We start from the raw sequence: 25,896 nt of genomic DNA, 5'->3' as shown, positions 1-25,896 counted from the left end.
GTACATGTAATTTGAGTTTTCCTTTTTTTAACAAATCTGAAAGTTCAGCGAATTTTATTTGATCTTAAGCCTCTGGACGTAATTCCAGCGCAATGAGCAGAAGTGGTTTAATTTGTTGTTTTATTGAAGTAATTGAATCCTTTCATTTCATTTAAAATTTAATGCATCATCAAAACTAAAAATGAGAAATTTGAACTTTCCAAACAGTTTGTACACTCCAAGTTCCTGATTACTAGTGTAGAAAACTTTCCGAAATAAAAACAAAAATTAGTTTCAATAACTAATTTTATTCCTTATTGCGCAAATTCAGCAGTAGTAACGGAGAAATGGCTAGAATTATCTTTCCAATAATTAAAGAGCATCTTCCAATGGACCTGTATTAGCGAGTACCAAAATAAGAAACTGCGCAAGTATTGGGTTTCCGAGATTATGAGCTTCGGCAACACTCTTTGGCTGGTAATTAATTCTATCAATATTTACAATGATTTTATTACTGAGCTGAATGTATTCCTTCTGACAATAAATGAAGAATGTGCACCTGTTTTCAACTGAAAAAGAAAGCAGAACAAATGATATACCCTTTATAAAATGCAAGCACAAAAGTGACAATAAAATTCATAGTTAATCTATTTCAGTTGAAAAGAAGCTCAATGCTGAAATAATTTTTAAACCTCACAGGTAGTTCGTTTCTCCTAAAATGCTTGCTTTCTCGTTTTTGCTTTTATTTGACATAAGTATGAAAAGAGAAAAAAGATGTCTTTCCCATGACATTGTCTATCATTTGCATTTTAAATATAATAGTAAGTGGTTGATTACGATTTCAGTTGCAACATGGATGAATAATTATCACAACTTTCCATCCGTGTTAACTACACACAAGCTCTTACGGGCGGCTTTTGTTTCCACAATCATTTTTTCAGGCGTACACTTTCAACTTTGCTGCTTTAAATATAAGGAAAATATTCATATTATGGCATTTTCATATTACAAAGTTAATTCTATAAAGACTATGAAATCTTAAAACTCGTTTTTTATTCGGCAGACAATTCCAATAGTTATACATATAGAAAACATTTATACTCATTCTAAAAAATAAATCAAAGACAGTTTCATTCCTGCATGACAATAATTGATCAAGATATTTAAATTTTAAAATTTCCGGTTATATTAAGCAGTCGTAAACTAACGGAACGACGAAAGGTTTGCATATAGTTAAAAAGGAAATATCAGTTTAAAAAAAGGCTTTTTTGGTAAGTTCGTACAAGGAAGTAACAATAAAAACACAAAATACCTTCTTTAAAAATTTTAATGTATAGAAAAACATGAAATACCAAATAAAGTTAAAAAAATTTTAAAAAGAATTTTTAAAATTAAAAGTAGGGTTTTTACGCAAAAACAAGCAATTCTGCCAGCAGGCGAGAAGACAGATTTTTCGGTGCACAAAAGTGAAAGTTTACCTTTGGTCCCACTCGGCAAAATGACACTGAAAGCATAGAAACCGCTTTCAGTGTTTTCGACTTAATTTGTTGTTTGAATAAACCGCTTTCAGTGTTCGACTTGATTTGTTGTGGAAGCTATGTTGAGTCAATCTATGTAATAATTAAATAACTTAAATGATAATTCCAGAATGCATTAAACATGATTTAATTCGCAATAATAAAAGAAGACGTTACTTTGTTGTTGCGAAGCTTAGTTTCTCTAGATTGACAACAAATCCACTATTCTGCTACGTTTCAAATGTAAACAAACATGGCTGCTATGGCAAAGAATTAGGCTTAGCCACGCTTAAACAACTTTGAAATTGTTGATAATTCTACAACTATAATATGCAGGTTAACTAAAGGCATAAAAATCTTAACCGGAACATAAGAACAACCTAATGCAATCATTTTTAAAGCAAAAAAATACACAATTTACAAACATATAAGAATAAAGAAACTGAGCTCACTGAGCCGAGTAACAGAGTAGATTATTTTTACGAAATATCCAGCTGCGGTAGGCTACCTTTCCCGCAAAACAGGTTTAGGGTTGCCAGAAAATGGCGAGGAAACGCACGACAAAATTGGCGATATGCCTTAGATTAGGATTTCTTAAACTTTTTTCAGTCTCGACCACTTTTTATCACTGAGATTTTTTCGCAACCCCCAGGACCCCATAATATTTACGAAAATTTTGTGGGACCCCATAAGTATTGCGCAAATCCGACACATGCGTGAGTGAAACTGTCAATTTTTGCATTTGTACTGTAATATACTGTTCTATTGCAGTTTGAAGTTATTAACTTTAATTTCTAATTTTAAGACATAGAACAACGTGAACATTTTAAATAAGTAGCAGACGAAATGACAGCGTCACGTGCAAAGCAAGGAAAATGAACGTTTATATTATAAAACGAATGCGTTGAAACGTTTTCCTTTTCTTTGTCTGTATTGTCTTTTCTTTATATATTTTAAGATACATTGTGCATCTGAAAATATATATTGATATCTCAGATCAGATAATGATTGATATCTGTTAGCTGCTAAATTACTTTAATAAGTTAAAGAAATATAAAAACTGCTAAAATTTTTGGCGAACCCGTGCTGCAGGTCCCACGACCCCCTTGGGGTTGAACCCCAAGGTCCTTAGACGAAGGGAGAACCTTGTGGAACGAGAACGCACGAACCGAGTCGGGAGCTGTACTCTAGTGTATCGACGAGCTCACCGCGAGTTGTAGCGTGGAGAGTCTCAAGAGTATGTAGAGTTCCGAGAACCATCGAGCAGAGTCGGGAGCTGTACTCTACTGCTTTGCCGTGAAGCTGTTTTCCCAGTTATAGCCTAAAGGCTTTGTCGATGATTGTTTCAGTAGTTCTTGGACGACTTTAACCGTGGTTTTAGAGCTGTCCTGAGTAATACTGGTTAATAAATTGTGTTTCGATACTTCATCAAGTGTCGTCATTATTCACTCCAAATCTCTGAACCCGTACGTATGAAGAAACGCAACAATATATACATACATGTGTATACTTTTGGTGCAACCAAATTGGAACACCTCGAAGGAGACCACTTTGAAGTTTTACTGTATTCAGGTCGCTGATTTGATAACCTAACAAAATAATAGAAAGTATTGCCACATAAGAGAAGTATTTTTCGTATAAGACTCGTACTTAAGCAATTCAGCGAAAGAAATGTATAGCTATGTCTTAAAATAACTAAATTACTTCTTCATTGATCAAGTGCACAAGTATCTATACAGCGTTAACTTACGACGAAGCAATTGCTTTTCTGGTTGTTTAGCTTTGCGAATTTCAATAGCTCATTTTAAATGCACATTTTTTATATTCTATTTTTTTAATTCCAGAAGGACTTATTTTTAAGCTAAGTAGGCCGATCGTAATTGCTTGCTGCTTGGCAACTCCCGACTCGACGAAAAAGGTATCTGTCCTAAACTGTAGTCACCCTGGGATGGTCCATACAGTCTTATGGCAGCAAAGCGTGGTTCGGATCCGCAAGTCATCGACTCTAAGCTTAAATTCGTTCATTACGACAGGTTAGCTCCTTACTATGGCTATAGTACGTAGTGTATATAATGTAAATAGTACAAGACCATGGTCCTTTTTGTTGCTAAATTTGTATTTGATTTGATTTGTATTTAGTATTTGATAGTATCTGATTTGTTTTAAGTTAATTATTGCAATTATTCCTTATGTTACTTGTTATTGTAATGTAATGCTTGTTGTATTGATGTATTGATGATTGTATTGAAGCATTGATGCCTTAGTTGTAAGTTTGGCTTTCTGTCCGGGGACTGTACTTCCCGGCGACGTGCAGTCCTTGGGAAGGGGGCAGTGTTATGGATTTTGAATTTAGTTAGCTATTTTTGGTAGAATTGTAATTAAAATTGTTTTATTTCCCCGTGTAATGCAGTGCGTGACGAATTTTAAGAGAAAGCTAATACGAAAAGTAAAAATACAAGAGCATGTGCATTTATTAAATAGATTTCTCGTAATTTATATTTAAATTGAAATAATGCAATTGTGTGTTAGTTGTAACTGTAATTCCACTCTTTTGCTCTCCAGAAACCTCGAGAAATTACGAGAAGTTTCTCGTGGTTTTATAAGCTTTTTAATCAATCACGAGAAGTTTCTCGTGATTGATTAAAAAGCTTATAAAAGCCGGAGAAAAACATCTCTTCAGTTGTTTACTAAGTTTTTGTTGTTGATTTTAACGAATTCGTGGTGAGATCGGATTAGCTTTCTCTGTACTTTTGGATTGCGTTCTATTTAAAGTTCTAGTACTTTAAAATATAACTACTGTGCGATATTGTGATATTGTCCGAATATCTGTGAGGAAACATTTCAGCGTTTTGTTTTATTTCTTGCGATAAGAATAAATTTTATTAACTTTTCATCAGACTTGTGCATTTAATCTATTACGAACCCGTACCCAGGCAACAATATTGTCCTGTGACTCATACGGAAATACACTCCGATAAGTTAATTGCACCTCTTACAGCTTGCGGTTGGCTACTGCGTGGTTGGATGAGTATTCCTATTGTTTCTCTGTCATGAACTGGCTACCTATAAGCCCCGACTTAGTACTTCTGAGAACATTTCGGATGCTTTGGAGAAAGGTGTGAAACCACATCACATTAACGGCACTTACTGAATTATGGACAACTCTATCCGATGTTTGGCAAGCCATTCTGGTAAAATGCTTCCGCAAACTTATTGAATCTATGCCTCGTTTTGTGGCAGCCATTATCAAATCCAGAGGAGGACTCCTATTAGAGTCATTATTGACTTGCTGTCCCTAATTCAGTGGAACTTCAGTGTATTTAGAATTTAGATTGTAATTTGAATTTTCCTCTTTTTTATAAATCTGAAAGCTTAGCAAATTTTATTTGATCTCAGGTTCATGAATTTATTTTCTGCGCTCTGAGCAAGAGTGGTTTAATGTGTTGTTTAATTGAAGTAATTGAATCATTTGATTTCATTTAACCTTTAATGCATCATCAAAACTAGCAATGACAGGAAAACGATTTGAAGTTTCTAAACAATTTGTACATTCCGAGTTCATGATTATCAGTGTAGAGAGTTTCAGAAATAAAAATAAAAATCAGTTTCAATAAATAATTTTATTCCTTATTACGCAAATCGGGGCATCAGTAACTAAGAAATGGCTAGAATTACCTTTTCAATAATTAAAGAGGATCTTCAAACGGACCTGTATTAGCGAGTACCAAAATAAGAAACTGCGCAAGTATTGGGTTTCCGAGATTGTGAGCATTAGCAACACTCTTTGGCTGGTAATTAAGTCTATCAACATTTGCAAGGAGTTTATTACCGGGCTGAATGAACTCCTTCTGGCAATAAATGAAGAATGTGTACCTGTTTTTGACTGAAAAAGAAAGCAGAACAAATGATACACATTTTATAAAATGCAAGCAGAAAAGTCACAATAAAATTCATAATTAATTTGCTTCAGTTGAAAATAATTTAAACCGCACAGCTAATTCGCTTTATCTAAAATGCTTGCTTTCTCGTTTTTGCTTTTATCTTACATAAATATCCAATGGGTTAAAAAGATGCACTTTTCATGACACTATCTAGTATTTTTATTTTAAATATAATAGTAAAGGACTGATAACGATCCAGTTACAATATGGATTCCATCTGCGTAACTACACAAAAGTCCTCACGAGCAGCTTTTGTTTCCACACTCATTTTTGCAGGCGTACACTTTTAATTTTAAACTTGCTTTAAAGAAAAATATTCATATTATGGCATTTTCATATTAAAAAGTGAATTCTGTAAAAAATATGAAATTTTTGAGCTCATTGTTTATTCGGCAGAGGGCCCTAAAAGTTATATGCGTAGAAAAAGTTTATACTTATTCTAAAAAATTAAGCAAAGACAGTTTCATTCCTGTATGACAACAACTGGTCGAGATATTTAAATTTTAAAATTTATGATCATCTTAAGCTGTCGTACATTAACTGAGCAACGAAATGTTTGCATATAGTTAAAAATGAAATATCAGTTTACAAAAAGCTTTTTATTGTTAATAGAATAAATGATGATCATTACGCACACTATGATGAAAAGTATTTATGAATATAGTTTTTATTGCAAAAAACTAATTTTACATGCAGAATTTACAGAATTCGGATTCTAGAAATCAGTGGTAAGCACTGATATATATATATACTATATATATATATATCAGTGCGAATTTAAGATCATACAACATTATATATATATATAATATCTGATATATATATATATATATATATATCCGACTCGCAACATTATTTGCATAAATTTAAAATGAAAATTATTTCTAGTTTAACGAAATTTTTGTGTAATTGTTAGATTTATGAGTCTAAGCTAATAAAACTGCATGAGAATATTCATAACGAATTTTTATTATTTGAAAACTGATAAATTTCTTCTGATAAAATTCTTTCGACATGGAAAGTCTGACACAAATTAAACAATAAAAAGCTTTTTGTTTTACCCGACCTCTAAAGGAAACAAACAAGATGGCAAAAATCCCAAACTTAAATATCTTCACCAGTTTTGTAGTGCAGGAATCAAATATTTTGTTTATTTTATAAAATTAGTAAACACTTTTATTAAATTGTTCTAATTTTTTTAGATGATGACCCAAGGAAATCTAGAAACCATGTAAAAAATTTCCAAATTTGGAATTTAAATATCGTGATTAGTTTTTAGATGTAGAGATGTGGAACTTTTTATGCTCTTTTTATAATGAGTTTAAAATTTTATTTAATATAAGTAAAGGAACCATGCAATCATATAAAAAGGTTAGATTTTGTACTGTTTTAAAAAGTGTTTTTTTTTTAATCTAAAAATGCAAAAACACTAATATTTGCACCATTTAGAATGTTTTTATAGGTACAGAAGTCTACGTCTACAAGCAATAGTGGCCAAAATAAAGGCGGCTTACGGTATTTGGTATAAAAGAGGAGTCAGAGTGCATTAAAAACATTGATAAAATGAAATTATTTTTGCACAATATGTTTTAAATTTAATTACTTCTAAAATCGTTGTTATCGTCCTAAATCTAGGTCAATCTAAAGAGATATGTTCAAATTCCTGTTCTCATTTTGCTTAAATTCTGTTCGCCTAACGTTCTCAAAGTTGATTTCTAAATACCAGCGAGTTGTCATTCTGACTAAAATCAGACTTAGACAAGACTAAAAGACTTACTGATTGAAACTACTAAATTTCTACTTGACTGCAACTCTTGAGGTTTACAGTTAAAAAGAAAATATATGATTAAAAAGTCGATCTCTTTTCGATATTAAACTGTTAACAAATCAATCGACCTATCTTTTACCTCATTTCTTTAAAAACCTCGAATGGTTTACACCCTTATCTTGTAGAGACATTAGGTATTTACATTATAAAGTAAAATCATGTTACATTATAATGTTCTTCATGTGACATTATAATGTTAAATTTCTTTCGTATAGGAAAAAAATATAATAATTTTACACATATTTCATAAATATATTTTAATTACCCATCTACGTACAAAATTCGTGAAAATATTTTATGTAACGGGAATCAAAGGGAGGCTAGGGACTAAACTGTTTGTAAAACATAAATGTCACTATACATTGGCATCGGCATGAACTTCAAAGTTAGTGAAGATCTGCAAGTTAAGCATGACTGAAAAAACGTTTTTCAAATGCATGTAAGTATGTTTTTGTGTAAAGAAAGAATATGTGAGTATGTTTTTGTGGAAGAAATTCTACGTAAGAGAAAGGCGAAATAATCTCTGTTCATTTTGCATAAGGAAAAAAGGGAAATAATGTATGTTAAGGCTGTTCATCTAAATAATAATAAATGGTTGATTTATTCTTTAAAATTCAAATGACTTTTGGAAAAGAACGATAAACTACGAGATAAAACTACGAGAGTTATCTCACTGCAGTTAACTACGAGATAAAACAAGACAGATGGACTGGAGGAAGATTTCAATAATTATTAATACGTTACAATAAAAATATTTTATAGTTTTACTTTAAAATTTGAGGGAGATCACTTTACACTTTTTATTGTATTTAGTTCTTATAAGATTTGATAACCTAACAAAATAACAGAAAGTATTGCCGCTTGAGAGAAATATTTGTAGTAAGCCTCGTCTTAAGCAATTCAGTGAAATAAATGCAAAGAGAGGGAGAGATATTTAAATTCATTTTATGTGAGCTAAAGGAGAGTATTTCAGAAATACTTGAAATACTTCGTTTTAGCATGCATATGCACATTTAAATCTTTATTAGTTCCTTTATCTCAATGCAGTTTTATGTGTTTTTTTAAATTAAATTATGCATATTTTGCACTCCTTTTATCTTTATGAACTATCTTTTATAGTGCTTTATTGTATAGCTTTCAATTTGAACTTTCCAGCGATTAATAAAAAAAGTCTTCGAATCGGAACTTCTTTAATAACATTCTTTAACGATATTTTGATCTAATCTAAAATTTATTCCTATGAATTGACTTGGAGTGCGCATCTTTTTTCTTCAATTTATCATTCCCTTCAGTTTTTAATTTTAATTATCTCTCTCAGTTTCTCTACTACTTTTTTTAGATTGTATACGTTATATAATCAATCTAGCTACATTCAAAACGAATTTTACAACTCTTTACAAAGCGCATGTTCGAAAGCATTGACTACAGTAATTTAATAAATATTTATAGAAAATTAATAATATATGTAAAATATTTAATTACTCGGAATACATTCATTTTCATCACACATTACATAGTTTTAAATAATTAGAAATACGCCCATGACCGAAGTCGTGAAAATGATTCCAAAGAAACTTTAGAGAACTAGGAAGATTAAATTGCGATTTTTTTAAAGACAGAAAAGAAAGCCATTAAAATCGGCAAAATTAAACTCAGCACTTACTGTTAGGTGCGAGAGGAGGCAAATATTTAATTTCCGTATCTCCTTCTATTCCTCTGTAACCGTTCGCTAAAGCAGATGCTGGGATGTTATATACTAACCAATGGGCAAATGGAACGCCTAAGACAGGAAATGGGCCTGTAATATAAAAACAGAAACAGATGAATTTTTAAAAATATTATGCTATATGGCTATGTCAAGCTTTTCAGATTATATAATGTTATTTCCGTTTTCAGATTATATAATGTTATTTCCGTTTTTAGAACATATTATGGAGGTGTATAAAGAGCCGAATTTCATAGTTTCTCTTTAAACTGAATTTTAACAAATTAAATTAACACAGCGTTTCAAAGTTTAGATTCGTTGTAGCGTTAAGTGTTAATGTTAATGCAATTAATCATTAATATTCTCGCAACGAAAGGAAACTAAATAAGTAGACATTGCCCAACATCATTGAAAAAAAAGTAAGTGATCATCATTAAGTATTATTATTATTAATCGTGATTAAATACAAATCAATTAATCAAATTTTATTTGCCTGCACAGTAAACACTAAGAATAAAAAGGTACAAAAATTTTAAAATATCAAGTAAATCTAATTTTAAGTGCGCTGGATATGTAAGGATTCTTTTAATCTAGCATGTTTACCAAGCGCTCATTACCTACACAAAATTGAAACTAATGTAAAAAACTTGTGTATGTAGAAAAAGATAAAAAGCATTAGTATTTGCATTAAAATTTAATAACTAAGTCTGTTCAGTTCTAAAACAGGACTGTTATTAGAGCAGTGTTCTAAAATGTTAACAGCAAAAAAAAAAAAAAAAAAAAAAAATTTCTTGACGTTACTAACATCATTAGTAATATGTTTCCAAAACATTTTTAACTGTTACGTTATGTTAAGGTACCATAAAATATCTTTCCCTTACCCTGACAAGTAGTACCGTTGCATAAAACATTAAGTTTGTCTTCTATGCTGTCTTGTACGTATTCAATTCTCAGAATTTTGCCATTCGGCAAAACAAAATTTTTTTACCTTTTTAATTTAATATCGAATTCTTTAACAAATCAAGCAGTCTACAAGGAACAAACGCGACTTTTAATAAATCATTATTTTATACATCTACATCTACAGTACATCTAATTCCTATAAATTAAAATACCTGGGAAGCTAAAATAATATATATGCAACCTTATTTGGTACTATTCGGTTTCGAGGGCCGTAAAAAATCTCCAAACTATTGTTGATGCCAATGCTGCCAAAATTAATTGCGGCAAGAAAAGAAGTATAATAGTAAATAACAATTTAAGATTGATGTTTTAATTTAGATGAAAGGTTAATTCCGTATAATACTTTTTTATTATTATAATTTATATGAAAAAGGCTAAACATAACTGAATGGAAGCGAAAGAGTAAATAACTATTTCAGATCATTTTTATAATTTATATAAAAATTGCTAAACATAACTCAACGGATGCCTGCATCGCTATTTCGCTACCCACTTATCGCTAAAGCATAATTTCATCTCGTTGGTTGTTCAAAAGTAATTTTTGTAATGAATGATGACTTTTCTTTGAAAATATTTTCTGTAAAGTGCAGAATCGCTCATTTGTTTGCCGCTTTTTACAGGGGTAAAAACAATTGGATTTTTGTCAATTTTCTTTTACTTTTTAAGTGAAAATAGGTCGATGTGCACATGGATACCGAGTATGTGCAATTTTTAAAAACGCGTCAAGCAGTGGGTGATTCTGCACTTTACCCAAAATTCTATTGCCGACTTTTCGTCATGGGCAATTCCCAAATGGCGTCTTAAGAAATATAGAACTATATAAACTTACGCAATCTGAAATCAGCTCGTGTGCTAGATTTGACGCGCTGTTAAATGGGCGCGTTTGCTAGATTTGGCGCTTTCGCGCATACATTTTCGCTGCAATTTTTTTACGGCCCTCAAAACGGAATAGTACCCATTATTTTAACTAGGAAAACGTGATTTTAACTCCATTACCAGTACAAAGCTTTTTTATTGTTGTTTTAAGCGATAAAAAGGAGAAAATTTAAAATGGAAACTGATTGACTGAAAAACAGATATTTAATTAAAAATTACAAATAATGAGTATCGAAATTCGAAAGCCGTTTAAAACGGATTTCGGGCAGCTAAACTGATTATCTTTCATGCTTATCTTTACCTACCAAAGATTGCTGTTTTGATTTTTGCGCATCGTTGACTTTTTGCTAAACATTTACATTTTGCTTTATAAGCTTGTTTTGAGGAAATGTTAAAGCTTAATTAGCGTACGCTTCATAAATTTGTATTTACAGTCCATTTCCAAGCAACAAAACTGCAGTAACTCGTTTTATTGCATAGATAGAAAAATAAAGATTATGCTTATACGGAAAGCTAAGGAAAAGAAAAGAACATATTTAATTTCCTTTTTCTTTTTTACATGTGCGCTGTCCTTTCAATGACATATTTAACTAATTTAAATTAAAATAATATCTTGCGTTACTGTAATTACTGAAAGATGAATTGAAATTACTTAATTATATACAATATTAATTATTCTTATAAATTAATTAGAATTAAGTAATTAAAAGCGATTTTAGGAAACTCATTTTTGATTTTTTTGTTGCCTTTTTTAGCCTCCTTGCTTTCATGTAAATTATTTTTGTTTCATTTGTACTTTACTACCTTCCGATAGAGAATTTTGCTCATTCTTTATAACATTTTTGTTCGCTTTCCTTCAGAGACAATTAATTGTCAATTACTATAACTTTAATTAATTTTTATTCTTATTATTAACAAGGGATTATTTTATTAAAAACAGTGGATTTACTTACTTACTTATTAAAAAAAATTAATTAACTTATTAAAACTTACTATTATCAAACATATTAAAAACGAGGATTATTTTAATGACAAAGATATACCTTCCCTAATAAGTCAGATATCCTTCGAGTGTTTTGTCGTAATCTAAGTAATCCAGTCCAGTACCATGTTTACCAATACTTTTCTGAACTTGGAAAAGAATAACTTTATTTAAATTAGTTCCCAACCACTTATTAATCTATCAGATCAGACGGAGAAAGCTAGGCAAAATAGGTGAGATATACAGGACATTTTAGAAAGATTGCGCCAACTAAATATCTTTTCAAAAATCACCCGTATTCGACCCATTACTCCAACTTAAAAAAGAAACCAAATAACGGAGACTTACAGGCTAGGGGATTTTTAGTCATTTAACTCCTTTCAGTAAACATATACAGAATTTAAATTTTTATATAGGCCTTTTTGAGGGTCAAAATGTTTCAATTATTTCATAAATGAATTGGTCAGAGGGAAAAAATACCATCTAATACGAAAAAAATTACCGAAATATCATTAATTAATAATTTGGGAGCGTATACAGGTATTGCTAAAAATAACAGCTCTAGTAAGCTTTTAAATAAATTTCTGAAAGATAACTTTTATATCATATGAATCTGAATACGTTAAGCACGGGTATGAATTTCCATATTATAAATACATTACACTGCCATTAATGATTTCACGCTTCCTGGAAGGAAGTTCGTTTTAAAGCGCTTGGTAGAAATATTCGATTTCATACCTTCTCTCCCTGAGCCTCAGACGATAAAATTTTTGCGTGAAGTATCTAATGATACATTTTTTTCTCCAACGTGGTGGTCACGTGGCGCAAGCGGTGTACAACTTCAGATTAGATTTGCTTAGGTATAAATGTATACTGGAGTTCTAGTTATCAAAATGGCTACACAACGAGATCTGAGTTAGATTGGAGCCAATTACAGAATTTGCGTCTTTCTAAAATACTTTTAATTGTAAAAGGTGGGTCTAACTAATTTAAATTTTCTTTGTATGGCCCAAATGTAAGCATTGCAAATGATTAAGATCATCATAGGCTGAAAACCATATTTGCTTCATTTTTAATCAATAACTATTTTTCTACAATTACGTATTCGACAAATGGTGTAATATTTCTGAAATAATCTGCATACGCCTTTGAATGTATTTTAATGGTGTAATATTTTTAAACAACCTTCAAATGCATGCATTAAAACACTATCTGAAGTCCTTGAGAATTTCATTTTCACTAACTTAATATGAAACAGCATGTTTTACAAATTAAAAAATTGCGAGAAAGATTTACCGAAACCAAACAAGGTTACAGTGACGTTTTCACATTTTCCAGTCACATCGTGCTTAATTGTTGGTAGCAATGCAGTATTTACAATAGAAATTTTGTTCCCACATTTCAGTGTTTCATCTGGAGGATAAGTTATCTAAAAAAAGGTAAAAATATTTTTTAGTATTTCATTTTAAATGCGCTTCTGGAAACGACACTTCTGAATTAAAAAAAATAATAATAAATAAATCAGTGGCGTCTTAGCAGTTCATGAAATTTCTGATGTTTTACAATCTGTAAAAAATTGTAATCTGTCCAGTATCCGACTGAAACATAGTAGATATCAAATTAAAAAAGCCGAATACCATGCCAGATATCAGAATAACCAATTAATCTGAGAAGCACATAGAAAATAAGATACCTTTTATAAATTTTTAACTTGTTAATGCTATTTGGTATTAGTGAATCTTTTATTTTTATAATTTTGAAAGGGCATATATTTAAGCTCGTTGTATATAAATATTTAGGAAACCTTTATTTATTTATTTAAAATTCAGTAATTATTTTATTTTAAATTTTTTGTTTTGAAACTTATTTTTTATTTTTTCATAATTAATACATTTCACTGCTTTTACTTCCTTTTCGGTATTTATCTCGTTACGCTTCCACGTCTTCAAATTCCCTACGAAGAAGTGACTTCAGCAGATTGGTAGATAAATTATATCTTATTTTGTCAGATAATCCTGCCCTTTACGTCAACGGTTACCACATATCGGTCGCAAGAAAATTTTTATTCAGCAGAGAGAGTTTTTACATTGACTATTACTAATGACATTTAACGTCACGAAATTGATAAAATTTTCTAATATAAATTCTGACTTTCTGAAATGCATTTAAGTCTTCTAAGTGAATAAAAATAGGTGTGTTATAAAGTTTTTGTATCAACTGTTAAATTTTTTTAGATTTATAGAATTTTCGATAGGAGAATCATAATAACGTAAGGAGTTATTTTTTTAGAGAATAATACCTCCTCAGTAGGGTCCTAAAAGAAAGCATTTGTAAACCAATAGAGTTTCCAGCTTACTCTGCTAAAACTAAAACCTTTTATGACACCTCTCTTTCCATGCTTCAACTTTCATTAGCCTACTTCTAAGTCATATACGGTTAGTCATAGTTAAGACTATGAGTTATTTTCTCTCTCTTTTCTTCAGGCTTTTGTGGTGTAACGATAGCACACTCGGCCCGTATTCGAGAGGTCCAGGTTCGAGTGCTGACGAGGCACAGCTTATTTGTCGTTTTTTCTACTTCAAAGATCCTAATGACTCTGCAAGACTATCAGAATAAATATAAAAACGTTTCTTTTAATTACTTTATGTTATGAAAGCATTTTAAACATAGTTGGCGAAAAACTTGTGGAAAAACATATTTAATTTACTTCTACTCTTGTAATATGCTATCATTTGTGATAAGTACCTCTTAATTTCAATACTATCAACAAAAACAAGATTTTGATTGGAAAAAAATAATGAAAATGAAATAAAATATCAAAATATTTTAACGATCGACTTCGATTAAAAATGAGAGATTTTTTCCTAACTTATTACGTGCTTCGCCCTTAGCCACTACACGGAGAGGGAGAGTTTCCACGTAGAGCTCTTTCTTAATGGAAACTGGTTCATATCCACGTTTTATATGGGGAAAACCACGAAAACGCCCATGATATTAATAATATATTTTCGCCCCCCTTTCCGCACGCCTTCATGGTGTAATTGGAAGCATACTCGACGCGTATTCCAGAGGTCCAGGGTTCGAGTCTCGACGAGAGCACTGCTCATTTTTCATGTCTCCTCGTTCAAAATATCCTAATAACTCTACAGTGGCGCCCGAACTAAAAGGTTGTTAACGATAATTCGTCATCACCAGGATTTAGTGATCGATGATTCCCCTGATCCCCAGTCGCCCTCTAAGGGGGTATATAAGGTATTTTCTTCCTCTTTTCCGCATTCCTTCGTGGTATAATTGGATGCATACTTCACGTGCATTCGAGAGGACCAGAGTTCGAGTTCCGGAGAAGGCGTTGCTCATTTTTCATATCGTTTGCTTCAAAATAACCCAGTGACTCTACATATTAATTTGTATAAATTTATTGCTTCAAGATTATTAGTAATTCGAAAAAGTTTATAATTCTAGAAAACGCCGACTCTAAGCTGTATTATGCGTCACTTACATTAAAAAAAACATACGTCTTAGAATTGAAAAAATATAATATTTTGAAACTGGGCTGAACATGTGAGAATTAACACTATTTAATATGGTTCAGGAAGAAGTATAACCTAAAAATCTCATTTCATCATCTCTGAAATCAATCATCCCTAAAATTTCTAAAATGTTATGTTCCAGAATGTAGTAAAAAAAGTAAAGTACGGTATAATATATAAACGCAATTTTCTAAAGCTACGTAATTTAATTAACTCCTAGGCCTGTGATAGTAATCGATGCAAACTCTTTTATAAACACAAAGTTAAAATAGAGAGTATCTTACCAGACAATTAATTTTCCTTCCCATATAAAAAAGACGGTATTCATTTGCATTTTTTATATGCCTTATTTATTTTTTATATAATGAAACGAATTTTAATATAACAGCTTCTGGTAAAACAGTTTTTTACACTAGCTCCCTAGGAAAAAAAGTAAAAGTGTAAAATGTTTATTTGAAAGCTAATAATAATCTAATGCGAAGAAAAACACGTCAAGGTAAAATTTTAAAATTAGACAAAAAGCAACCTGATGTAGATTTTGAACAAAGCCCTCTCGATTTTGAAAGCAATTAGACACAGGTGCGTCTTCTTCAGGAGAAATATATTTTTAATTGTTGATTTAGTTTAAAAAATTGTCTGTCTTAATACATTAAAAATTACAGCAGATATCGTTTTGTAAATGTCAAGGATCGTGCTCAAATATCAACTAAAATATACATATTAAGGCCGATATAAGTTTTCAAGCATAATTTCCAAAGCTAGCAGGCCCACCAGCGGCCGAGCGGTAGAGTCGCTGAACACGGGTAGTTCGTTAACGAGAGGGATCCCGCGAAAGAGCTGGCTGCACGGGTGTTTTCATGGTTTTCCCCATGCGTAAAGTGTGCACGAGCCAATTTCCCTTAGAAAACTCCTCCACAAAGGAATCTCTCCCCTTAGGCAAATAGCCCTCAAGGCTTTCCAGTAATCACATAAACTAAAACATAACAAAACGCAAAATTCCAATTTTAACATTTTTAGGTATGGCAACCTGTTTGCGAAAATGCTAAAATTTCAAAATTTTTCTTGCCTCATAATCGAAGAATTGAAACTGGATTTTTTTTTTTTGGGGGGGGGGAAGATGAAAATGGCTAAAGTCATATAGATTTGAAACACTTTCCAGGGCTCGTTTTGCATATTACAAAACCAGGTTGTTATGAAAAATCAAGTAATAATATAAGGAAAGACTCACTATTTAAAACTCTGTGGACGAGCAGTAAAAATGTTAAGTTTATATATATATATATACTAAAAATTGTCAAAAAACAGAATTCCAAAAATCTGAAAGCATACTTATTTTGATTATTGTTTTAGAATGAAAATATAAGTGTATGAACAGCCCATTTTATTTAAAAGATATTTAGACGAAAAATCTTTTTAAGATTGCATAACGCCAGAAAAGTTAATGCAGCAAAAGACACTATAACCAAAAAACAGGAGACGTTTTTCATTGCTACGACAGGGGGGCTTCTTACTATTGATACTCTAATATCATGCAAGAATTTAAAACAGTTCTGTAATATACAAAAGGAAAATTAAATCAGAAATAGAATTAGGAAACAAAAAATTTGGTTGTGAAATACATATTTCGTTATGTATATTTTCTCAATAATTAAGTAAATTCATTTTAGTTTCTTCATTCCTCATTAAAATATGTTAAAGCTATCGGTGTTAACATAGAATTTTATTTAAGTATCTATATTTATTGAAGAAGGTAAGGATTATGCTTGATAGATATGAAAAGTACTTATGATACTCTGAGATAAACTCGTATTATTATTAATAATACTAAAATATTGATATTTTCGGAGAAATAAAAAGCTTAATTTTCAACTGATACGGTATGTGCACCAAGAATCGAAGCATAATTCGCCATTTATCTTTTTGTATCCATGAGAGTTATCACTGTTGCGTAGGAACATTAATTATTTACAAAGATTATAATGAATATAAAGTTACTAATTATTCTTAATACAACTAATATTTCATCTGAAATTTGTTAAAAGGAAAAAGTTTAATTCAGTTTACAAGTTCATGGCACTTATGACCATGAGACACTCACTCATGACCGTGAGAGTTATGCAATGCTAAAACAAATTTCATTAAATTCATATTACAGCAATGTGATAGAAATATTATTTATGAGATAAAATATTCCCTTTCACACTCTGAAGGAAAATTGTACTTTTTTTGCAACATTATGAAATTCTATATTTCAAATAATTAATTAAATACCTCTACGTCGGTTGAATCCACATCATCAGCAAACTGAGGAATAATGGAGAACTTCTCCATCTTCTTCTTGCACTTTTGTGATCCACATTCGCATGAAAGAAGAAGAACTAACAGCAGTCCTGCTACGAAAACCAAACAAAGTTCTTTCATATTTAAATTCAATAATAGCTTATATGTGCTCCGAGTATTCACCGTTCAGTAAAGCTTTGCGATCCAAATTCAATACTCGACTTTTCTCCTTTATATAACTTTTTGCCTCGTTATCACAGCTGAATTTTGCTGAAAGAATACATACTATTCCTTATTATCATATGCTTAATATAAAGTTTTGAATGTATAGTTAATACTGGAAAATGGTCTAAAATAAAATTCAAGTTCTTACATTTGTCTAATTCCTACGATTAGTCAGGGACAGAAAAACTTATCTTTGTTTGAACAGGTGTAATACTGAAATTGATTAGGTTGGAAAAAGCATGAGAGTTAACTGCTTTATCTTAATCCTATGCCCAACGTGATCTATGACTTAGCAGCATTGGCCTCTAGTTTCCTGTTGGAAGGATCATAGATATAACGCTAATGAAAATATCTGGTGCATAAAAGGACAAATCAACCTGAACGATGTTCTACTTTTGACTTATTAGCGATTTCTTGATTAGTAAGCGGATTTCATTAATTTAATTTTACTCTTAAGGAAACATCTGAATCCAGAATATATATATGTCTGTTGTCTTCTTATCCATTAACATTTCTCTTGTGGGAAATCCTGAGGACGACTAATTTTACTATATTGCGTTATCTTAAGGTAGCAGGACATTTAAAGCGCACGCTGTCTAGCAATCGACGCCTTCAAAAAATATAGGATTTTTTACATGTCGTTCACGAGATATTTACATCCTGTTAATTAATTATCAACATTGCAACAATATTGCGATCAAACAAATATGTTCCTAACGCCATGTATTATGTACTCTACCTCTCAAATGCTCACTTATCAAGCTATTAACATACTGAAACAAGACCTATGAATGCAATAAGAGCAGAGACTAAGTACTTAGTAGTATAAAAGGATGTTTCTGGATGTCTTCAGCACGTAGCAAGTTAAATTTTAAATCCTCATACCGTCCAATACACTGTCAAAGAGACTTGTCGGATATGGCCTGGGGATATACTGAGATGTGATATTAAAGTTAGAGAATATGTTTGAGACGTTAAGGGAAATTCCGAGAAGTTCTGCAGATGGGCGCTTGGGCCTTGCTAACTCTACTCTCAGGATATCTTGAGGAGAATTTTGTGCTATGTGGATTACAGAACAGATGCTGTTCGCGCATTTTTAGACGACGTTGTTTGCTACCAAAAAAATCGCCTGCTTGGAAAAGTGTAAATTATCGTCTGCTACTTGACAACTTCGTTTTCATGCAAAATGACTCTTTTAAAGAAGTAATTGAAGGAAGGTTTGTGCTCTTAATGATGATAATATTGGCAATAAGAAAGGAAACAAACGTCAAATTTGGGCTTCAAGAAGAAAAATTGTTTCAAAATACATATCTGAGGAAAAATTGGAATGTTTCGAATGTTGCAAAGGTATAGTTCGACCGCCTCATCCTCGACGATGAGCGCAAACACGCATGCGCCATTCGGACCAAATTATTCTCAAAATAGGGTGGAAGGATGGGGACTTTCTTTCCCTCCAGCATAGCTCTTTCCGGAGAAGAGAAGACCTTTCACGTCGCAGCAAGTAATACCGCCCCTTTTGGGTGAGTCTATGTGTTTTGGCAGAATGCAAACCAGGGTTGCGCTTGAGGCGGTCGAACTATAATAACTTTAACGTTAAAAGAATGTCTTCGAAGCCAAAGGACAGTTGCATAATCATTAAAATGCTCAGTGTCAACTAATAAACAAAGTTATTAATGATGATTTGAATTTTAAAAAGGCGAAAAAAACATAACGGGAATAGTCTTTCTCCATCACATACACTGAAAGCACCGAAAGCAGAAAGCGCTGCAGAATTCTCTATAAGAAACAATTATTGGGCCAAGATAGAAAAATGTCGTCACAGGGTATGAAATGAAAAATCCATCAAATGAATTTTGGGTATATTTAAATGACTGCTGTAAAAAAGATCTATTTATTATCATCAAAGATAAGAAGAAAAACTTAGTACATGGTTCAAAGAATCTAAAGAAAGTTTTTCAAAGGGACTTATAATTGTTGCTGTTTTTTCATATAACGACAAAAATAAAAAGAGTAAACATAGTGGAGAAAAATATTAAGATCAACTCCACATGTTATCAGATATTTATTTTCTACCCAGTTTTCAAATATGAAATACATTCTCTTTACCCACAATGCCATCAATCAGTATAACTGCGTCAAGACAAAGCAAAGAGCTATATGTCAAAATCCACTATAAATTTCCTGCAAACAATGGAACAAGAAACTTGTATTAAGGCCATACCCTTCACTTATATCTCTACTAGATCTTCTGAAGTATCATCCACCGATTTTTACACTTTTAGACTTTCAAAAATTGGATTATCCAGACGTCGACCTACAACACTCCTTGGACTTTGGAAAGCTGTTCAAGAGAAATGGGATAAAATATCTCTTTCAATACTAAAAAAGAGCTCCATTGCGGTTTAAGAAGATAGTGACGAATAAGGGTTATCGTATGGAACATTTCAAACATAAAATTCTTAGGTAGAATATTTCTGTAAATACAATGAAAATCGTCTAAAAAATGTGCGAACAGTCTGTGTGGCAAGAGATCTTTAACTTATCTTCCAAGTTAAGATCTCGTGCCTTTCATCATCTTTATTTAAAGTAATAAAAGCCATTTTTAATCTGTAGAACTGCGAATCTTAATCTTTTTAACAATGTATTAGATAATTAGATTTTTAAAGTATTCAATCTATAATATGTCCAGTTCATAATTAAGAACATTACTGTAGTTAATGATAGATTTTTCTAACACCGTATATGTACACCTCAGCGCAGTATTTTTTTAATATAGATTACAACTACCAATCTCGATTTTTTTTCGAACTTTTAGCACCAATACTGTGATTAATATAAGACACCAGAGCGCAAGCCCGCCAAATGAGCGTGCTACAGCCAAAACAAAATTTGTAAATTCTATGTGTCCCTGAAAAGCAAATACATGAAAACATTTCAATATTAAAGAAATTAGTTCATTCTTTTCGAGCAACAATCAATTCGTAAATATTTTTTATTGCTGAATCAAGAAACAAAAACTTTTGACACTTCATATTAATACGTATGACGTCATGATTTAAATTTAATGTATTATAACAACATTTCTCAATATTAAAAAAAGAATTAACGTGGCAATAATATATCGTGTCAATTATTCTAATCTGAAACAAAAAAGTTGCCAAAAGCAGCTATTTATTTAAAATGCTGACATTAAAGAACAATTTTCGACTACAGTGACGTCACATGCAATCGCGTGCTTCCTTCAATGTCAGAATATGACCTTATAAAATAATAATAGGTTTAATGTTGGCAATGCTATTTTTATTTCGTATTTTACAAAACTTACAAATTTTTATTAAAAAACTCTATGATTTGAAGGTGAGCAGTGGCAACTGAAATAAAGCTTTATCTTCAACGAGCGAGACTATTGCCACTCGGAAAAATGAATACGAATATCAGCGTTTTCAGAATTTTTAATTAACATCTAGGCTGATTAGAGTCGTACAAAGATGGGAACAGTCGAAAAGGCTTCCCACGAATTTTTGGAACCTGGAATAATATATTTAATAATTCGCAATGCTATTTTTATTTCATATTTTGTAAAACTTAAGACTTTTTTAACAAACTCTACGATTGAAAGCGAGCAGTGTACCGAAATAAGCAGATTTTTAACTCCAGCGTGCGAGATCAGTCAGCACGTCTTGTTATTAACTACTGTCTAACTATACTAGCGGGAGCATTTTGGCTGAGAGCCAGGATAGGTCAGTTTAATTGAAGGGGTGTGGGTGAGCGAGGGTATTTTTTCCTCTCGGAGGGCATAGAGGTTGTAACAGGTTTAATATCGTTATTAATCTCTCGGAATAATTAATAATATACAGGTTACTGGCAATATTGAAACGCAGGCTCGAGAGCCGCATGCATTTTCTCACAGGAAGCACGTAATTATTTTTTTAAATAAGTTTTATACCTTTTCTTCTCTTGATTGTATGTCGCGATTTTTTTTAGTGTAAAATAAAAGTTATACTTGTATTCCATCACTGGAGTTTACTTAAAATTGTTTAAGAAATATCGCAGGGTGTGAGTGAAAAGCGCGGGTATTTTTTCCTCTCGGAGGTCGGGGGTCATTTAGTGCTTTTTCTTAACAATCGTTGAGCATCGCTGTGACTGACCTTCTTTTACTTTCAAATCTTCATTTTCACGATGAGTTCTATTGTTCCAAAAAGCTCTAGAAATAAATCTTTCCGCAGCGATTTTAAGAAATTAGTGTATAGCGTGATTAAAGTTTGTGATGAAGAATCACAATTAGGCAGACTGACCATCCCAGTTACGCAGCCAACACGCAGAGCGAGTAAGTTGACTGGCGTTTCTATTGCCAGCATAAACAGAAGTCGTAAACAATCTGAAAGTAAAGTAAATGTTGAATTCTCTTCCCCTAAAAAAAAGAAAAAAGAGGAAACTGTTGTAAGTGCAGGCTTAGATAATTTTGATTTGGATATTTTAAAACGAGCAGTTCAAGACTTTTATGTCTAGGAAAAGAAAGTGCCAACTATAACCAAATTGCTTCCTATATTAAAAGACACAATCAATTTTCCTTGGCAAAGAGAAACGCTAAGAAAGATTCTCCGAGAAATTGGTTTCATCCGGAAAAAGTCCCGGAATAAAAGAAGCGTTTTACTAGAAAGACCTGAAACTGTTTTGTCAAGAAAAATGTATTTGAAGAATCTTAAAATATACAGAGAAGAATCCCGTCCCCTAATTTACATAGATGAAACATGGGTGGACAGCAATTTATCGTTTGGAAAATGCTGGCAATCAAATAAACTCGGTGGGATTTTAGAAACAGGGAATGCCTCTCGACGTATCATAAATTTATGTGCTGGTGGTGAGATGGGTTTCATTTCCAATACCCGTTTAATTCATAAAGCGAACTCTACAACTGGCGATTATCACTGACAATTCAATTCTCCAATATTTGAAAAATGGGCAAACGATAAGTTAATTTCAAACCTGCCGCCAAATTCCGTTATAATTATTGATAATTCGCCTTATCATTCGTGCAGCTAAATAAAACCCCCCCAATGCCTCCCAAAAAAAAACAATATTTTTTTTTATCCGAATTTGCGAAAAGTGGAGCTGCTGGATTTAGTGAAACAAAATGCTCCCAAAGTCAAAACTTTCAAATTTGATTGTATAATGGAATAACAAAGCCATACAGTTCTGCGACTCCCACCATATCACTGTGATATAAACACCATAGAATATGTATGGGCTGAAGTAAAAAATCATGTTCGAAGTCAGAACACGACTGCAGATATAGATATAAGCATGTCGAATTTATTACGTTTCACAAACGAGGCTATTGAAGGTGTTTCGGTGAACAATTGGAAGAAGTACTGTGATCATGTAAAGAATTTAGAAACTGAATATTGGAGAAAAGATGGTATTATAGAGGAATTGTATGAACCATTGAATTTTACTGTCAGCGACAATTCAGTTTCTGAATTCTCTACTAGTTCCGAGGACCCATAATGCTGTGTCACTAAAATAAATGTAAAGGGGGAAAGGTATGACATGTCTAATTAAAACTAAAATCGCTTTTATGCAACCTCTTCTAATTAAATTGCTTTATTTTATTTATAGATCATTTGATTACATTAATAAATGCATATTATTAAAGAATATTTAACAGATAAAGGTTTTTCATTCAATGTTTGAAAATATTCAAAATTAACTAAGATGCTATCTAAATTATTATTAATTAATTTTTATCTATTAAATTATTATTAAATTAATATTATCTATTAAAATATTTATCAACTGATGATGAAATGTATTAAGACAAATAGTTTACTATTACAGTTCTTTTAATGGTTTTTCTTTGAAATATCACAATCTGATGTTTCTATGCATTTTAAATTAATTCTATAGTTTTAAAATTTCACGGTGTATCAGGTTAAAATGTATAAAGTGCAGACAAAAATTTTCTGTTGCGCAGCACTCGAAAGATAGAGCGTGAAATGGGAGAATAATTTAAATCTAATCGAGCTACTACACTCACCCCTACATCACTGATAGATATGCCCACTTCCGCCCCAAACCGGATGTTTACATAAATCTGGAATACGTGGTCGGACAGTAAACTCTTTAATGCCTGCCTCCGTTTAAATTATTTCCCACATTAATAGAAGCATGCTATACTCATAAACTTCCTTAAACTAGGTAAAAATCCAAAATATACCACCAGTTACCGCCTAATAAACCTGCTTCTCTGCATTCTCATCATTGGTAAAATTTTTGAAAAAATTATTCAAATTCGACTAATTAATCACCTTGAATAGAATAGTATCATTGACTCCGAACAATATGAATTTCGCCGAGGACATAGTATCACACACCAGCTCATTAATGTGACTGAGTTTATTGCTGATGCTTTTATTAACCCATTAACTGCCAGATTTTTTTTAAATATTTTTTTAATATATAGTTACGTATTTACATGTAAACCAATGTAGTACATTAAATTTTACAATACAGAAAAAAAAATATGTTTTTTATGGATTTAAAAATCAATCCCCATTTGAGGATCACGGTACATTGCATGTAAATAACTGTAAATTTTTTTAAGAGTGCCATGAAATAACACATTGTACGTGTAATCCTACATCACACTTCACGCACTGTTCCCGAAAATTTTTTTTACAAACCGCACATTTTCTTTGTTTTCCGTCCAATGTTCTTTCTAAATAATGTCCTTGAGGATTTTTTCTTACGTCTTCTGGTACGCGCTTCTGTGAACTCACACTGTACGATGGTCGTCCATAATTTTTCGGGTCAGACACGGAATGTAAATTCAAATAGAACCGTGCAACTTCTCGTCTGAAATTTAATAGCGGAATTTTTCCATTAGCAATACAATATATTGTATGAGCATTAACTAGAGCCACATCCACTGCATTAGTGAAAATAGGAAAGTACCATTTTTTGCCTCTAATTTTTATCCTATACTTTTGTACATTCCAGTCAAGCTTGTCAACACCTCCCATGTTCTTATTGTAATTTATAATGGCATTGGGTTGTGGAATTAATATTTTTTTTTCTCAGCCCTAGACCATCTCGGCACACGTCCCAAAGGTAAAACTTCCAAATGATTTGATAACATTTTAACAATGCTGTTATCTTTCCAAACAAGACCAACTATTCCATTTATTTCATCATATCTATAATCAAAAGCCCCTCTAAATTCTTTCTTCATTTCCTTATCTGTTTTTATAGGGCACTTATTCATCCTATTACATCTCACCGTTCCTGTCGCAGGTATATTTCTCTCTTTTAGATTTTTCAGCAAATCAAAACTTGTGAAAAAATTATCGAAATAAAAGCAGTGTTCCTCTGGTTTGTCTATGGTTGCTATCTTATTCAATATTACTGACACACCTAATCCATAAGTATCTCCTTCTAAATTATCTTCTTCTGAAATTCTACTTGGCTTACCTTCATAGATGTCAGCATTATAGCAATATCCGGTCACACCACAACACATTGCCCATTGCTTCAACCCAAAGCGAATGGGCTTTCCTCTAATAAACTGCTTTAGAAAATGATGACCATAATAACGTACCATTTGTTCATCAATACATATGTTATACGAAAATACGCCGAACTGCATAAATGCTTTATTCAGCTCATCCAAGATTGGTCGTATTTTAAATAATCTGTCTTTGTTTCCATTTATTAGTGGTATATTTGTATTGTCACTGAAATGTAGATTTCTTTTTATTTCAATATAACGATTTTTCGACATACATTTCCTTACAATTCCAATATCTATATCTTCTTCTTCTGACCAATACATCTGCTCTTGAGGCAAAGAGTGATATCCAGTTAACAGTAAAAATCCCAAAAATTTTTTGAAGCAGTCTGAAGAGAGCGTAAATTGGTGACGATTATTTTGAGTTGCATAAGATACACTTTGCTGTACGATGTGATTTACTAGATCATCTGTGAAGAACATTTCAAAAATTTCTACTGGTCTTTTATCTTTTACTCTTTCTATCATGGTCATTCTACGTTGCTCGCACTCTTCTTCTCCCT

At 31.8% G+C, this 25,896-nt stretch overlaps 1 protein-coding gene across 3 annotated transcripts; it reads right to left on the bottom strand.

Annotated features, from left to right (window-relative positions):
• Nucleotides 1-267: 267 nt before the first annotated feature.
• On the bottom strand, nt 268-18,003 carry LOC118180814 (26 kDa secreted antigen-like). 3 transcript variants are annotated; one of them, XM_035349871.2, is made up of 5 exons: nt 17,593-17,948; nt 13,088-13,220; nt 8,929-9,063; nt 5,172-5,379; nt 413-548 (listed from the first exon to the last, which is right to left on the bottom strand). In XM_035349871.2, exons 1-4 carry the CDS (start codon nt 17,740-17,742, stop codon nt 5,183-5,185), a joined length of 615 nt encoding a protein of 204 aa, XP_035205762.1. In that variant the 5' UTR covers nt 17,743-17,948; the 3' UTR covers nt 413-548; nt 5,172-5,182. The 3 variants fall into 3 exon arrangements, with proteins under 3 accessions (XP_085678759.1, XP_035205762.1, XP_085678758.1); XM_085822633.1 differs by lacking the exon at nt 5,172-5,379 and having other exon boundaries at nt 268-548; nt 17,593-18,003; XM_085822632.1 differs by lacking the exon at nt 413-548 and having other exon boundaries at nt 5,098-5,379; nt 17,593-17,938.
• Nucleotides 18,004-25,896: the final 7,893 nt, after the last annotated feature.

The sequence above is a fragment of the Stegodyphus dumicola genome, chromosome 8 (genome assembly GCF_044657685.1).
Source record: "Stegodyphus dumicola isolate Sdum_Otavi_A_Nest chromosome 8, ASM4465768v1".
Taxonomy (NCBI): Eukaryota; Metazoa; Arthropoda; class Arachnida; order Araneae; family Eresidae; genus Stegodyphus; species Stegodyphus dumicola.
The sequence above is the reverse complement of the archived record's forward strand: the minus strand, read 5'-3'. Positions and strand labels throughout refer to the sequence as shown.

Excerpts from the sequence above, each read along its gene's own strand:
- LOC118180814 (XM_085822633.1), bottom strand. The coding sequence starts at position 17,742 with ATGAAAGAACTTTGTTTGGTTTTCGTAGCAGGACTGCTGTTAGTTCTT. Across the intron at positions 9,064-13,087 it reads TGTAACCTTGTTTGGTTTCG|GCCCATTTCCTGTCTTAGGC; the intron begins GTAAATCTTTCT and ends TTTATATTACAG. Across the intron at positions 549-8,928 it reads GCCTCCTCTCGCACCTAACA|TTGAAAACAGGTGCACATTC; the intron begins GTAAGTGCTGAG and ends TTTCTTTTTCAG.